Raw genomic sequence first — 17,792 nt, 5'->3', positions numbered from 1 at the left:
AGCCATAAGCAGCCTCTTAAACGTGGACGATGATGGTTAAAGATTGCCCTCATTCTCAGCCCGGGAAATACACCACCACACTGGGAAACAAGTGCAGATCCTGCATGAAAGCACTATCTACACACCGGCAAGACCAAAGCATGCAAGCAGAAAACACATTCCTCTCAGACAAAGCTCCTGCACCAAAAGCCAAAGCATCCCAGGCTATACCGCAGCAGCAATCTGTCTGGAATCTCATCTGCTGTCCTAGTTAAAGATGAAGCGAGCCTTTCCCTTTCTATGACAGGCATGTAAGTACTTCTGAGAGAAAACTGCAAGCAAACCTTATTGCTGGAAGAGCTCTGAACTGGTGTCACACCTGCCGTTTCACATGCCATAGTCAAAAACAACTTAGAACATGGTCTTCCAGGTACCCTAACTTAACACCCAAGATGGGCTCCATCTACAGCCATAAATGTTCAGCTGTTCTCTTTTCACCTGGCTGATGGATGTGTTTCTAGCTTTCCCTTTCAAAGTGCTAAAATGCCAAAGTGCTAAATGACACAATCTTAGAATCCTAGCATCATAGAATCAAGGGTCTTTTCCAACCTTAATAAGATCATTGAGTCCAACTGCTAACCTATCACTGCCAAGCCCACCACTAAACCATATCCTCAGGTCTACCCTTCTTTTAAATACCTCCAGGGACAGGCTCTACCACCTCCCTGGGCAGCCCGTTCAAATGCCTGACAATCCTTTCGGTGAATAATTTTTTCCTAATATCCAACCTAAACTTCCCCTGGCGCAGCTTGAGGCCATTTCCTCTTGTCCTATTGCTTGTTTCTAAGGAGAAGAGTCTGACACACACACCCCTTGCTACAATCTCCTTTCAGGTAGTTGTAGAGAGTGATAAGGTCTCCCCTCAGCCTCCTCTACTCCAGACTAAACAATTCCAGCTCCCTCAGCCGCTTCTCATAAGACTTGTTCTCTAGACCCTTCATCAACTTCATTGCCCTTCTCTGGACACACTCCAGCACCTCGATGTCCTCCTTATAGTGAGGGGCCCAAAACTGCACACACTACTTGAGGTGGGGCCTCCCCAGGGCCAAGCACAGGGGCCCCATCCCTGCCCGGCTCCTGCTGGCCACACCAGTGCTGACACAAGCCCGGGGGCTGGTGGCCTCCTTGGCCACCCGGGCACTGCTGGCTCATGCCCAGCCGGCTGTCAGCCAGCACCCCCAGGGCCTTCTCCGCCGGGCACTTCCCAGCCCCTCTGCCCCAGGCCTGGAGCGTTGCCTGGGGTTGGTGTGACCCAAGGGCAGGACCCGGCACTGGGCCTTGTTGAATCTCATACCGTCAGCTCCAGCCCATCGATGCAGCCTGTCCAGGTCCCTCTGTGGGGCCTTCCTGCCCTCCAGCAGATCAACACTCTTGCCCAATTTGGTGTCATCTGCAAACTGACTGAGGGTGCCCTCGACCCCCTCACCCAGATCATCAATGAAGATATTGAACAGGACCGGCCCCAACACTGAGCCCTGGGGAACACCACTTGTGGCCAGCTGCCAACTGGAGGTGACTCCATTCACCACCACTCTCTAGGCTCGGCCGTCCAGCCAGTGTTTAACCCAGCGCAGAGTGCGCTTGTCCAAGCCGTGAGCAGCCAGCTTCTCCAGGAGAATGCTGTGGGAGGCAGTGTCAAAGGCCTTACTAAAGTCCAAGTAGACAATGTCCAGAGCTTTCCCCTCATCCACTAAGCAGGTCACCTTATCATAAGAGACCAGGTTAGTGAGGCAGGACCTCCCTTTCATAAACCCATGCTGGCTGAATTTTTAAGCTTATTAGTTTGCCATTCACCTTCTTGGCAAAAGGCATTCCATTTTTGGTTGGACTACTGCTTTTATAAAAGCCAATAAGTTTCCACATGGTCCTGTGAATTCGAAACACATTTTCATACTGCTCAACCACCAGCCTTCATTACACAAACAAGAGCTCTGGGGTTTGCTGGAGGAACCAGCCACTGTCCCGTGACTTGCTGCCTTCCACCATGAAACTGCCATAGTAAGTTTTGGGTTCCATGTTTTCACCTACTGGATCAAGCGCTCCAAAGCCATTTCCTATGTATTTAAACACTACTAGGTAGGACTAGAGGCTTCTCTGCAGTCCCCTTCCTCACAAAGCTCAGTTTACAGGCCATGAAAGACCAGCGACTTTTATTCTGAACACAGCTCAACTCAGCTGGCATTACTCAGAAAAGTCAAGAGGGATTTGGTCAGCCTGTTTTGTAAGCTTTAGCAACCATGAGAGAAGGGACTGACAAACTGGTACTCTACAAAACCATTAAACGCACTGCAGCAGATAAGCAGCCAGGGCAGGGCACTTGAACTCAATCTTAGGAGCTCTTAGTGAAATCTGTAGGTTCTTTAAGAATTAAACAGAAAAAAAAAAAATTACCCACACACTCCACTACATATTACCCTCAGTGCTGAACATTAAATACAGCATCAGCGACTGGGTTTAGAGGAAGCAGAGAGAGATGCTTATTGTTAAAATTTCAATGCATAGCTGAGTGCACTTTTCTATTAAAAGCTTAGTTTTGATCCCAAAATCTCACAAAACTGAGGAAAAGCCTCCTATTGGTTGGCCGCATGCTGTCTGAAGTGACAGATATTAAAGTTTTTATAATATCACATTTCTCCTTAACCTGTGGCTTGGCTCCATGGCTCTTAATTGAAGAGAGATCACCTTTAATGAGACTGGGTGCTTTTGGTTACTGTAAAAGCTTCTTCTGGAGCAGCATGCTAAAGCTCATCTCCTGGACTTTGCAATGCCCAAAAGCTAGCGTTAGAAGGACTGAAGTTTACATGGTCAGAGAGCACTAAGCACATCTCTGAGAAGCAAATCTGTTCTGAAAATTGAGAAATTGAATTAATTTTAGGTTGGGGAAGGAAGTACTGACTGAACAGTTCAGTAACCACAGCTCATTGTTAAAAAGATCCTGATGTAAGGCCTATCGAATGGGTAGAGATCCCCACCCATCGACTGCATTCACCATCCAACAGAGCTACTACAGCCGACAGCTAGTCTCCTGTACCAGAGACTAGAAGGAATACGGGGCTCTGAAGGAGAATGAAAGAACAAGGCGCCAGCAGGATCCAAGGTCAGAAGTGATCAGAAACAAAGCATTTGAGAAGCTGCCTCATACAGCATGTGGGGGACACAGAAGAAGGGCGTGTATTTTCATACTGCAGAAGCCAAAGCCGTTGAGGGTTTTATGACTGGTCTGCACGCAGCCTGCCTGAGGAGCCTGTAAGATGCAGTGTCCACTGAACCAGGTCATTTCTGTGAAAGCTTTCCAGCCAGCCAGCTGTGGAGCACTCAGGCAAGCCGGGTAACTACCTCTCTCCCTGCCCAAGGTACAGGCCAGCCCCCCTCACCTCCCCAACAGGCCAAAATCTCACTTATAAATGCTAGAATCAATTTACCCCCCAAAAAAAGGAAGGTTGAGAGGGGAAAAAAAAAAAAAAAGATTGGAGGGACACAAGTTCAGAGCTATCCACAGCAATAGGTAGCTAAGCATTTTTACCAGAGAAACAGTTCATCATTTAGTAGGAGATGTACAAGGCAAAGCAATGCTTTGTTTTACACACTAGTCTCCAGTCCGACTGCACTTCAGTCTGATTGAGAAAAGGGTCAGAGGAGGAAAACATGCAGCTATCACTGTTGCAGTACCTGTGACCTGCATCCCCAGGAAAGCAGTATTTCAAGGTACCTGTGAAGTAATCAGGCCTGTGGGATAAGCAGCACCTGCGACAGGTATAACCCATCCTCAAGCTCTTCTTTTAATCTGTCACTAGCAGCAGAGGAACGGGAGCAGAGCTACTGTTTTTGCTCACGAATCAGTAAGTGCTGGAGTTCAGCAGCTGATGCTTTTACTATAGAACTTTTCCTCTTCGTGAAGCTGCTACCTAGACAGAAGCTTTCTAAAGTTCTTCTGAATCCTATTCAGAGTAGGTCAGAATTATGTGCGGCATAATGAGTGTTTGTCTACCTTTATACACAACAGGTGGAAAAAATACTGCCTAAATGTTTCTGAACAAAGTCAGCAGCATGCATCAAGGTAGCTGTGCAGCTAGAAGCCTTGGTAATGCTTAGCAGCTTCCTTTTTACTTAACTCTGAACTGACAGCTCAAAGAGAAAGGGCACTCCAGGGCAAAAACATGCAGGATATCTTAAAATTTTTCTGTGAAAGAGTCAAAAGTCAGGTTTCACACCAGAAGGTCAATGTGCTGCAACAGCAAAACCGTAAGTTTGCTTTGTAGAGGAACCTTCCCTTCCCTCAAAAAAAAAAAAAGGCAAGCATTGATGAGAGTAGCTCCTTCTTCAGAGCCAGCATCACGCAGAAAATACTAGATTTGCAATTCCAGGAGCACAACATAGTTTAAGGGAAGTATAAAATTAACAGCCATAACTTTGTTCTTACGCGCCCCATCATGGGACCCCAAGATCACCTCAGGATAGAAACTGAGATCAAGTGAACAGATTATGAGTCAGACAGCAGTCACTGCTTAGACCCTGTTAGCAGTGTCAGCAGGGAGAACAGGTCTGCACTATCCCTTTACAGCAACTAATCCACACAAACAGCTCAGCCATTTGAAACATACTTGATATATGCCAGCTGACAATATATTCAAAGCCCCATCCCCAAACTAAAGGGACCAAGTTCACTATTTACCGTCAGCTCACTAGAGGCTCTCATGCTTCAGTTTGGTATAAGTTAGCTCTTTACACAAAGTTCACTCATCTGTTTGAGCGTGCCCATATACAATAAGTACTTGCTTTCCTTTATGTGCTGGTCTGAGTATCAAGCCTCTTTTGCAATAGAAGAGAGCCTTAAATTTTCCATTAAAAAAAACATTGACAGACAATCTGTTGTACACCTGCATTCAGAGACCAAGAGGAAACATTTCCCATTATGGCAGGAGCTGAATAGCTACCTCCTTTGCAATTAGTTTCCTTAATTGTAAAGGGCCAATGATGAGATTGCAGGGCAGCAACAGAAGCTGGGAGTAGGCTTCTTATCCACCCATTCAGCAGTGGCCTCCGAGTCTCCTTATTCATGCTAGAGGTGAAATACATTTGACACACCCACATCTACTGCCAACACCCTACCTTACTGCTCACAGCGCTCTCAAATCCTGGCAGAGGGTTAGGTCTTTCTATCACCATGACTGTGGTGGTACCACACTGACACCACCTACCACTGTTGTGCTAAGTCTTTGACTAATCATTTAGTCAAAGCCTGGACATCTGCCACCGGTGAGGCTCTAGGACATTCATTTCAGCACCAGCCCTGTCGGTGACCAACATCACTACCTCCACAAGGAACTCCTGGGTGCTAGTAATTCTTATTCCAGCGAGTGTGATATATGGCAGTACAAGGAGATGGTGTCCACCCGACTTTTCAGAGATATCAAATGTTTAACAGCTAGCTTCAGACACTTCCCCCCCCCAACTGTATTTCCTCTTTTGAGCTCTACCTACAGTCCAATTTACCCGAAGTAAACACTGCCTCATTTATATTTGCAAGTTAGAAACTTAGCTTTGCAACAGCATTTGTTTTCTCCTTTTGCAAAGTGTTTACTACGGAAAAAAAACCCGAAAACTTCTGTTTAGACAGGTGCTGTGTGAAACACACTGCAGGGAGGAAAACATGCAGCTGTTTGAGAACATGACACAAAGGAGTGAAATCAATTACTAAGACACGAGGAGTTCTCATACTGGAAACACAATCAAATGCTTCTCAGAGACAAGCTGCTGAAGCCCAAGTCTGCCATCATAATGTCAGTTTGCAGCAAAAGCTGCAGATGGTGTAGAGCCGACCGAAAAAATCACGTGCAGTTTAAAAACACTACTGACTTCAGTAATATATCACTTCTCATCACCTGGTCCTTTGCTTGGATAACGTCAGAAACCAGATACTGAAAAACAATCATGGGAAGCATCCACATGAACAACACGCCCTCCAGAAAAACAGTTCACCTTTTGATGAACTTGGGAGCACATGCCAACGAAGCTGAGGTGACATACCCCCAAGATCTAACTGTGGTGGAGTACCATGTTGCACACATGGATTCTGGACACAATCCAGCTCTCACTTCTATCAATCAAAAACTCAGATTTGAGACCACACAAGACTAAAGTATGTAGGAGCTACTATGTAGTGACGCACAGACAGCCGAGAACTACGCTGCAGCTTGGAACTTTCCTGAAAGCCTTTCTGCTTTTCCTATTATGAAAGGATGGTCTTTCAGTAAAGCCTAGGATCTCACTCTTTTCCCTCGATTTCAGGGCTGGGCTGCAATGAGCAACATAGGATTTTATGTTGAATCATTCGGCTGAGTATACAAGAAAGTAGTAGTTTGTGGTTAAACATCTAAAAAGGGGTTTTCAATTAGGTTTGCTGGCCCCAAATGAAATAGCTGACTTCTATGGTTGGTAAGCCCTTAAATTTCTCTCTTCATTAAGATAGGTACTCTGTAGAGCTGGCCCCAGAACGCTTAGCACTACTGAACCGCACCCATATCTGACATATCTGGTCTGGCAGTTCCTTCATCTTGTCATTAATCCAAGATTCATTTTACTTTTCTTTAAGCTATGGTTTTACTGTTCAGATTTTCCTCCAAGTAGCAAATCCGTGCCTTCTAGATTACAGCAAAACAGATAGTGGACCCTGTCAAAGTTTCAACTGCTGCAACTGATGTCTGTCTTCAGCTGCTCCAACTTTGTGCTGCACATGCCTCCCTGCTTCTATTTGGACCGGAGTAGGAGAAAATTCACCTAGCCAGTGAATGCAGAGGAAGGCTGACGCACCCACTAAAGACAGCCCAATACAGTACAGTACATAACTTCTCTTAGGATTTCCCTCAGGGCCTGATGGGAGTATAGAATATCACTTCACCTGCTCTTAAGGGTTGCAGCAACGTTTGAAACCCAGATACGCCTCTCCTGCTTTAGACACTAACGACTCTTTGAAATCAATTACACAATGCTTGCAAGTAAGCTACCCAAAGATAGCTTACTAGCTCCCTCATACGACTTTTATTATCTTATGCATTATGACTGAAGATATCTACTGCTTTCCAATTATTATTATGAGTTATAGCACCAATTCAATTCATTAGAGGTAAGACTAGCTCCTAACACGTTCTTGGAGATAAAAAAATGCAGTAGCTTGGAGAAAAAGAAGAGGTATAATTTCGTACTACACTGAGTTCTCTTGAAGTTATTATATACACTGTCACTTTATCTTTGAAGTCCTTTAGAAATCATTTTCTGTTGCCATAACAGAATCACACTATCAGTATCAACTGTAGATTTTCTGCACCTCCATCACTTACCTGATCAAAGAGTTGCTTCCCTGTAGTGTTGGGCTGGATGGCAAACTCCAGCTCAGCATCCATGGTGGTAACACGCACACTGATCTGTAAGACAGAGGATGCATCGTTACAACGCACACACTAAGTGACACTACCCAATAATGAAAACCAACATCTGCCTACAGCCAGGGACCAGCTCCCAAGCATGCAGGACCTTCACTGTCAGCAGTTATGAAGTCATCTGCCCTGCCAGCACAGTGTTCCCAGTTTCCCTGTAGAATACAGCTTTCCTGTTTCACAATGTAAGAGTTTATCCTCTCTGTTTCCACTAATCTTCCCATCTATATACCAACACATGTGACAACCATTTACAGCTTATGAAGTTCAGTTTCTAATGTAGAATGTTCTGGTGTCTTTCACAAAAGCAGAGACGTTCCAACCTTGGTACACACAACCAGACATCCAACCCTTCTATTTGAAGGATGAATGTCAAGGAAGTCCCTGGAAGAATTAACGACTCTGCCTGCTACAGAAGACTAATCAATACTAACAATACTGTTCCAGTCTCCATGGGCATTTGGAGAAATAAGGCACAATCCCGACATGCTCCAGTGGCTGTGGGTACAAAGCAGACAGGATGCAAGGATGACCTCATGCACTAAAGCAAAAAGGACACATGCTGAACTAACATATGCACTACTATGTGCAGACACATCAAAGCAGTAGAAGTGTCTCTATATAGTTGCCTACTGCTTCCCAATTCTTTCAGGGAGGTGAAAGTCTAAATACTGCAGAAATGGTTTAGGTGTAATCTAATACTGCAGCCAATATTTCATTACAATATTAGCCTTAGACACAAGTAGTAAGGTCATGAATGGTCTTCCAGAAGAAACATGACACACCATCTTGACAGGAAGGTCTCACCATCATGTTGTCACATGTAAAATGAAAGTGGCAAGAGATTGCAGCAAGGGAGTTTGCAGTTTCATCCTAGAGGAGCAGGAAGACATCGGTACCTCTTTCACCAATAGTTCTCATGAAGCAAGTTAAACAGCAGAGGCATTTCACCTCAAGGATTTGTGTAGAAGATAGCCAATTCCATTCACAACTCCTGATCATTATTGGAAAACACCATGTAGACGCTTAGGAGTAGAGATAGGAATATTCCTGCCTGAAGACAGATGCCTTAACTTTTGACCAGGCAAAGCAAGGCCTGCAAGTACAGCAAGCTGTCTGAGACTTAATTTCTACTTGCATAGCTATCAACTGAAAAAGGTAAAGATATTTCACAATTTATGAACACAAGCTGCAGGTATTTTAGATCAAACTGTTTCAATGCTCTTCCATCAAATCAAAGGGTCAAAACCTGAAGTTCTACAGACAAGATATTCACAGTGCGCCAAAGCCCAGCATACAGGCCTTGCATTCATAGTTGTTCTTCTTGCCAACAGCATTTACCTCACATTAACAACTCCTAATTTATTTGCTCCTCAGTGCAATCAGTCCTCTTAGCACACTCCACCAGCCTCTCAGGGGGGAGGGGGAATTATGCTGTGAACAGTTTTAGTAAGAATAACTCAAACTCACATTTAAACTATAAGCTAGCCACATGACACTAGAGACCAAAAAAGCTAAAGCAGAGAAGTATTCAAGGAACCACCCAATACTGCTATGATCACAGCCCTGTATTTCTACTTACTATATGGACAGATTTCACATCTTGTTTACTAAGAAAGCAGCAGCAGACTGCAAGAGAGCTACAACCAGTTTTTTCTTCCATAAGCAAGAAGCATTCTTCTAGTTCCGTCTAAGTCAAATGCCAAAAGACACCACTACATCCAAATACATTTCGAAATCTCCCAAAAAGCCTACCTGAGCATAGGCGCACCACTATTTTGTACTCAGTATCCCCTCATGATGAGCCTAAAGGTTTTCTTGTTTAAAGTTTAGCTAAAAATGTAGGCACATTCTGTAAGAGGTTAAAGGCAGGCTTAGTACAGCAAAGCTGAAGTAAAGAACAGCTGCAGTTCTAACTGGTGCATGTATAAGGAATGCTATTTAGACATTATTGGAACACAGGTATCATGAACAAGCAGACCAGGAGTAAGTTGCTTTTGAAACCCTCTGAACCTTCTGACACAATGAAGTCAAACTGAGGAAAAAACATGCCATAGAAGTAGCAAGGAAAGAGCAAACGACCTAAACTCATAAGCAATCAAGCTTCGTTTAAAATCAGCAGCTTTCAAAAGCATGCAGTTGCCTTAAGTTCTCTTGCTATAGCTTCCCAAAACCATCCTCCTCAGGTCCTAGATGTTGACAAATGGCTAACTGCACAGTGCTTTGGTGAACCAGGAATCCAGTTGCTTGCTAGAAGTGCTGAATGCTCCCCAAAACAGCTTTGCTACTTATACTTGGAAGCAGTCTCTTCTACCAGAAAGTGCTGGCACGTAAGCCCAACTTGCCCCAGCCCACCTACGAGTCAGAGCAAAGATGCCCATAAGCCATGTTTAAATATAAGAGGGGTTACATTAAATGAGCTGTTAAGCAACAGGTTGCTTTTTGTTTTAGTCTTTCCTGTTCATCTAAAGCATTAATGTACCAGCTACCATGAAAGAAAAATAGCCTCTTTACTCCACTGTTCATCGATAAAACACAGTAGCTAGTCTTATCTGATATCATCTGTGTAAGTGACTGAACACTGAAGTATCTGAGCACAGAGGAAGCACCAGGAAACAGAACTGAGATATTTGTGGCAGCTCTTTGCAACCTGCGCCCAAATAGCTTAAGCTGTTCAGAGCAGATCAAACCGTAAAATTTAAAATAAAGGTTCTTCAGTAAGTATCATCATAATTCATGAATAATACTTATTTGTAAGACTCGCATCCCTGTTAGCGCAGTAAAATAAGGTCCCATGCTGGACCCAGCAAAATTCTTTCACTGTCACTCACTTAAATGCACTTAAGCTATCTGACCAGTTATCATCCTTCAATTAATACATTCAATATGAAGAGATATACTTTTTCTCCCCGTAGAAGCAGACCCGTGCGCTCAAAATGAGTAGCAACCTAAGGTTTAGGAGCAGCAAAGTCTTGAACGGAGTCTGTCCTTGCAACTTCAGGCTATGCTATTTTAGAAGACAGCATGAGCTAAGATACCACAGGAAACAGGCTTGTGCTTTAGGGAACCACACCCCGGTAATGCTGGCTTCCCTGATCTGAGCAACGTTTTAACACATTCAATATCATACTGCTGTGACCTGTCAGCGGACTGAGCGGGGAAAACCATGTCCTGGGCTGTACCAGCAACATTTTAACCACTAGTTTCATAGTAATTTAAGACTCGGTTGAGAAGTTAGTTTGCTGTAAAACTGAGCTTTGTTAAGCCTCATTGGTGTGGAAACAACATACAATGAATTTCTTTCCCATAAGCTACCAAGCCAGAGTTTTTCTGAGCCAGTTGTTGTGAACTGGGAAAACAAAGTGGGGTTTCTACCATTTCAGTGGTGGGAGGCACTGCTCTCCATTCCCGGTTGGCAGATAAGGGGCCTGACAATACTTCCGAGCAGATGCAGCTTTACCAAGTGTTTTGTTTCAAGAGCCCACATACTGGCACGGAAATACAAATCAGTTCTCCTAGCATGTAAAAAGGCTGAAAAACCAAGCACCAAGAGAAGTTTGTTCTGAAAGATACCCAGGGACCACCTCACCATTGGCAAGTCAGTTTCAGTGATCTTACCGTGCTCTGCTTGCAGCTCAAGCTACGAGAGATCCACAGATTGCTATAATCTCTACCTGGCAAGTGCCAGGCACTGCACGTTCACCTTCATCCTCCTCATTCATTTGAAGTCTTGCTTTTAGTAAAACCACTTTACTGAGGCGTTCCAGCTGAAGTACTGCCCAACACAGCTACACAAAGTTTACACAACAAAAAGCGCTAACCCAGAAGAAAGTTCCATTGTAATTTAGGCTTGTCCGCCTTGCCCTCCAGACTCACCCTGCCAAAGCACTTTTAAACCATTTATCTAGTTTACCATCAATGTTTATTCTAAGAAAAGCCTCAAGATTCACTAGCGTTAAGGTTTTATACTTCGTATTTCTAAACCACCTAACCAGGTTTTCCTAGGTTTGAGAGCCAGCATAACCACATCAGCATGCTTATCATTTCAGTCGCAAACAGAATAAAGTGCTCCTCAATAAGATAACCAACTTAGACTGCTGAGCATACACAAGCCTAACTCTGTCAGTCCAGATAGGCAAGGTGCCCACTGCTGAGATGTAAGCAATAGAAGTACATAGTGAGAAGAAGAGATTGCCCGCCAGCAATCAAATCCCAGAGCCCAGTGGCAGCACTCATCCCCAAGAACGCTACAACCCTCTTCCAAAACTGTTACCAAACTTTTGCCTTAAGCTTTCAACACTCCAGAGGTGTTTTTAGAGGACTTACTGGATTTCACCATCAACAGATTTACAAAAATACTATCCTAACACGGTAATTTATACTCAGATTCCATTTAAAGCAACTAATTGAATTTTTTTATCGTAGCATTTATAATGCACTCACTGCTGCATCCAAGTGCCTGCAACCCTCTAAATTTTGCTTATATCAAACTAGCAGAAGTTTTACTCTAGTAGGTTGCCTCTAAATAGCCTTCTTTTGTCTCTCCATCGTCATTTAATATAATATTTTGCATACAAACAGCCAGCAACATTTTATTAAAATCTTCCAGAGGAGACTGTCTTGCACGTTACAAGAAAATTCAAGTATCACATTTCAACAGGCAAATTTACACTCACCAAGCTAAAAAATACTCAAGAAAATAGTCCATATTTAACCGATTCTTTTCGTAACGGCCACAGGAAAGAGCTGGAAACCTAGCAACTCTTCCTCTTCTCTATTTGAGGAATTACCATTGTTCTACCAGCCTAAGCACAATTAAAAGATTGCCACTACCAGAGCATATTAAAGAGCTTCCCGCTGCCAAGGACAGCGTTATAGCGAGGGCGAGACCTCCTGCGCAGACAGAGCCCCTTGCATGGAAGGGACACTGTTCCAGCCCCCAGAGCAGCTGCAGCCAAAGAAAGCTCCTTTTGATAGGCAACAGCTTTCACATGCTACAGGACACCACCACCCTCCTCCCATGGTGATTCAGCAGACTACAGGAGACAGACTTCGACAGTGGTACAAGGCACCTTGCTGAAAAGATATTGCAGATATTTTAACACTGCCTATACAGCTTTAAGTCTTGCTTTCTGCCCCGCTGAGATTCCCAGTAAGTTTTACTAGCAGTAATAGTTATCAGTTATCTTCCAGGTCTCTGAGTAAGCCCTACTAATAAGCTGCCATAACTCCTTCCCAAGATGAACATTTGTAGCTGCATGTGGCAGGACAAACAGGAAAGACTGATATCATCACACTAAGTAACAGATGTATTACTTGTACTAATGACCCAGCACACTGAGCAGCGCAAGAAGTAGAACAGACAATTCTGATTGTCCTAAGCTGAGACAGGAACAGAGCACTAGGAAATTCATGTCAGAATAATAGGTAGAATCAGCACAACAGAGTATCAACTTCTACAAAACCCTGACCCTGAGCTAAAGCTTCTATCCTCCTTGGATTTCCTGAATGCAAGGAAGCCGTTATACCCTGCTGGTCTGTAGGCTTCAAGCTTCAGATACTCATGCTTCCCAGGTCCAAGCCACCAAGTGGACTATTTCTGGAGAAAACAGCACAGGGAAAAGTCATGCTTTATTGCTCATTTGACTGTTACCAAACAAAGTAAGTTCAGCTAAAAAGAAGTTCCAGGCCATCCTTTATAGACCCTCAATGCTATAGGGCACCAGTTCACCTAGCAGTTACTGCAGGTGAAGATACTGCTGCATTAGTTCCAACACCTCTTACCAGAGGGGCACATCAAATCCAGCGGGAGTTGCACGAGCTCTGAACTCAAGATCTCATAAGGCAAGCTAATAATCTAAAAGCCTTCCCAGTTCTGGCATTCAGCAAGATCAGCAACAGTATAGTAAGTACAACAGGAAGTGCTCCCCTGTCCCTTAACACACGAGTGTTCTGGAGGACAAACGCTCCCCAGGGCTGTACTTCACTTCCCACCACACTGGCCAGCCGACACTGGCCCTGCACAAGGCCAGGAGTCGCACACTGACCCGCGGAGTACATCGGGGCACTGCACAAAGCACAGCTTTCCAAGGGCGTCACAGGTAATGCCACCCCACCTGCAGCACCAGCAATACTCACAGAAGACATCTGGCTCCTTCCCGAGTGCCAGCGCTCTGCTGAAACAGCCCTGGGTCCTCTGTGTCAGGGTGAGGCTGGAATCGGGTCATGTGAAAGCGCTTGCAATTTCTGAAGGGATTACACTTAATTAAACCAAGCCCCCTTCCAGCAGTCTTAGAGGGCCTTTTCATACCCCTAAGCTCATCAGGGAACAGAGCAGCAGCAGGCACAACCCAGGCACTGGCTGCACTGCAGCCCCCAGAGAAAGCTTAACCCTCCCAACAGCTCCCTGGAGCTTCCCAGCCCTCCCCACGGCCCTCCCCCCCGCACAACTGGGGACAGTGTGCTCCTCACTCGGCTGGAGCCACAGGGGGACCAATAAGGCTAAGGAAGGCATCCCATTCCACCCCACTATGACAACTGGAATAAAGTCATCATAGTGTAGTGGAGGAGGAAGCTTGCCCACCTTTAATGCACTCTGTACCAGTGAGCCAGAAGGCTTACGTGCTACAGGATACATGTTACAACATCCCCCTTACAGACACTGACTGGGTCTTGGCTTTGTTTTGATACCTAACTACAGCCTGTAGCAGGAACCCACCCTTCAAAGAATCCCTAATGATTTTAGTGCAGAGCCTGAAGACAAAGAGCTGCTGTTACAGAAGTTTTCAGTTTCTTTCACATATATCTTTCAGTCACCTTCTGTTAAGACTGAAAATGGACACAAGCAAAGATGATTACCTGAAAATGTTTTACGAGATATGACACCTCCATTATTGTTTTAAGAGAAAAAAAAAAGCACTTTCCCTTCCCATCCCCTGTTCTCTGCACATTTGACAACACAGCATCTATGCTCACTTTGCAGAAGTAGCTGTCAGTTTTTCAGTTGGGGCCATTTTTAATGTCATTTCCAACCAAGCCAGACAGGTTGACTGTACTTTTCAGCAATACACTAGTTAAACACATCCCAACTGTCTGCACCTGCTGTACGTTGAGACATAACACAGGACAGTCAGCTATAGATTATGGATCAAGTTTCTGAACATACTGATACACCTAAGATAGATAATGCATAAGGACCTTGCAGCTTACTAAGTTACCTTATGCACCCAACCACCATTTAAAACTAGCTCAGTATTACAAGCTTCAGACTAGGTAACATGAACAAGACACACACGGCTGTCATTAAAACAAAAAAACCCAACTGTAACAATCAGAGTCAAACGCTCAGCAAGAAATGGCAGGTTTACACGAAGCTTACACTAAGATTTCATCCACTGTTACGCTGAATTCTGCAGCTCACTGCCATCTACTGAGGGAAATGACAGTTTGTACCTATAATAGAGCTAAATTAAAAGCCACCTGCAGAGTTGGCTTAGAGGCTTCTCTGTAAGCAGCCAGCAACAGAAGGAACAAGGCTCTGGATACTCCAATCTCAATTAATGGTCTCAACCACTGTTGGAGTTCAGCTTGGCAGAGACATCAGGAACTGTAGTCTGGAAGCACAGAAAGGAAGCTCCGCTTATTAGCTTCAGTAACAAATTTTTTTTCTGGCCTGTTCCCCCTTATCCCCACCACCACCCTCCTCGCAGAAGGATGGGGGAGATCATACATGTAGTGTGCTACGAAACACACATCACTGGGCTCTAGACCAAAAACATGAGGAACTGGCAGCATCCTCCAGATTCCCCTGGAAAGGGCATATTGCTGCTGGCTGACCTAGAGATCACAAATGTGATCCGAGTCCATAACTACTGGATTTATGTGCAGAGCCCTGTAGCCGCACATGCAACATACTGTTCTACTCTAAGTATACCACATGTATTAGTAAGTTTCACTTAAAAAAAGAGAAAACAACAAACACCCTTCCTTTAAAAAGAAGTGGCAGACAGGGCTGAGCAGCACCCTGACAATAAAAATCTCACACTTAGGTCAGCATTTGAACTAAAAATGACAAGAGAGCAAATCACTTGGAATTGCAGCACAATCATATAGAAGCAAGTTGGCTGAATGATTAAAAAGAAGAAAAGCTGGGAAGAAGGCACCACCAGCTGCCGTCCCAGCATCCCAGCACGGACAGTTCTGCCGGTGCCCCCCGAAGCCGCGAAGGGGCTGAGCTGCGCACCACTCCCAGCGGCACGGGGGGCTCGGCAGGTGGGGGGGAGGGGGCTCCCACAGCGCAGCTTCACTGCGCAGCCCTGTTCTCACAAGAGCACCAGCGAGCCCTGTCAGGGAAGCCATCAGGCTAAACCTAACTAGATTTGCGCTCACGTGGCCGTATGCCTTCCCTGCGAAGTACAGCAGCAAGCCAGATCAGGCTCGGCTGCCGCTGCGAAGGCACACCCTAACGCCGCGCCGTCGGAGCTGTGCCCTCCACCTCCACCGGCTGCTCCCGGGCCGCCTCGCCTCGCTGGGGACTAGGCGGGCAGCACGCTCAGCTTTCACACAGTCCAAGGAGCCAAGCTGCGGTGGATGGCCAGAGGAAGACGCTGCCACGGGAAGCGAGCCACAGCAGCGGCAGGCAAGGCTGAGAAAGTTCGCGGCTTCGACGAGTCTGCTTGCAGAAGCTGAACTGAGAAAGGGCGGAGGAGAGAGCGCCTGAGCTGCAGGAAGCCAAAGCCCGTGACACAAGGGTGCATCTGACACTTACCTCGCTGCAGAGACACCGAGAGGGTGTTGCCAGTGCACAAAAGTGCTCTGCATGTAACTTCCAGCAAAATTCACCTTCACAGCACCAATTTACTAACATGGCGCAGGAGGGAAGCTGGTTGCAGCACATTGGCCATTAAGAAAATCTTCCAGCAGTTGGTGACCAACATGGAAGTTTTTAGGAGTACCTCTGCCCCATGCTGAGCTTGGAAGAGCCCAGAGTTTCTAACAAAGGGGTTCAAAATAAGCTGATTCTGTGTCCACTCCAGCACCATTTTCTGTACAAGTTTTCTGACAGGGTATCCATGGCTGAAAGAGCCAACTGCTACTCTTGAAAAAAGTAAAGGGAAGAGATTGACTGAGGTGGCTCTAAAAAGCTGGTACAAAATATAATGCTAAAGGAGTCAGTTTCAAAAAGGAAACCAAGTGATTTATCCTAATATAAACCCTGTGATACTGTAGTGTCAGAGCCCCAAGTATGTATTTGTTTGGCTGTTAACAAAAGAGAGACTACTTTGAGTTGAATTTGGACTGATCATCTCCCAACAATAAGCAACATAAAATTCTTCCATACAGCAGTGGTAATGTTCCCATTAAAAAAAAAAAAAAAAAATCAATTTCATTGAAGACATTTGCTCCCACTGAAAAAGGTAATGCCTACTGAGTAGAGCAACACAGCACTGTTTTTTACATTTCTGGTTCTCAAGACCAAGTGTGAGAAGCCACATCTACCATTGTGCTGAAGTCCTTTGCAACTGATCAACACCTAATATCCAGAGATGCCCGAGCACAGGGTAACTAAGCACAGCCTGGGGGGGAGGGGTCCTCCTTACAGGACATGTCCATCAGTCCAGAGATCAGTTACTCATATCTAGTCACAGAACCTACTTCAGGCATCTTTATATAAACTAGGGCTTCTTTTTTCCTCCCTCAAGTGGTAGAGAATCAGATTTATTACTCCCAAGGATAGTATCTAAAAAATGAGGTCTCCTTCAAACCACAATCATAGAGCTCAGAGGGCTTCAAAAAGGCTTATTCCTTATGCAAAGGAGCTGACACTTGCAGGCGCCTTAGTTCAGCGGCCTTCATTAACCCACCCCTCCCCAACTTCTCAGTTTTTCAAAAATCAATGTTTCAAAGGTCCAGAGCTGCCTTCTTTATTAGCACTAGCGAGCACACGCTAGTAATGCAAGAATGCAGAGCCATGCAAAGTTGGAGTAATGCCAATGCTTCTTAATAGGTTGGAGAACTCTGCATTTTAGAACTCTGGAGGCATCATTTACCCAATTTAATTAGTGATCCGATTTGAGCAGGCAACTTTTTCAGAAAAAAAAAAAAATAGTTCTACTTCGTAAGAAGATTACTACAAAGTTATTAATTCAAAACAATAAAAAAGACAGAACTCCCTACCCCCTACACACCCTGGCTTCAAAAACATTAATGACTTGTTCCCAAGGTAAAGCTACTTGAATGTAACTCCTTCCTTCTCAACCAAGGAGATAGTAGCCACATCCTACCAGGGGTGTTTCAACACCATGGCTGCTAGCAGCTTGC

General features: G+C 44.9%; 1 protein-coding gene across 1 annotated transcript in view; it reads right to left on the bottom strand.

Annotated features, from left to right (window-relative positions):
* Positions 1 to 17,792, bottom strand: part of MSN (moesin) — a 44,189-nt gene that overhangs the window by 10,635 nt on the left and 15,762 nt on the right. The window contains exon 2 of the mRNA XM_064462755.1: positions 7,377 to 7,460. Within this exon, the coding sequence (XP_064318825.1) occupies positions 7,377 to 7,460 (84 nt within the window). The remainder of the gene's footprint in view (positions 1 to 7,376; positions 7,461 to 17,792) is intronic.

The sequence above is a fragment of the Phalacrocorax carbo genome, chromosome 11 (assembly GCF_963921805.1).
Source record: "Phalacrocorax carbo chromosome 11, bPhaCar2.1, whole genome shotgun sequence".
Classification (NCBI taxonomy): Eukaryota; Metazoa; Chordata; class Aves; order Suliformes; family Phalacrocoracidae; genus Phalacrocorax; species Phalacrocorax carbo.
Note: the sequence above shows the minus strand (reverse complement) of the source record. Positions and strands in the feature narration are given on the sequence as shown.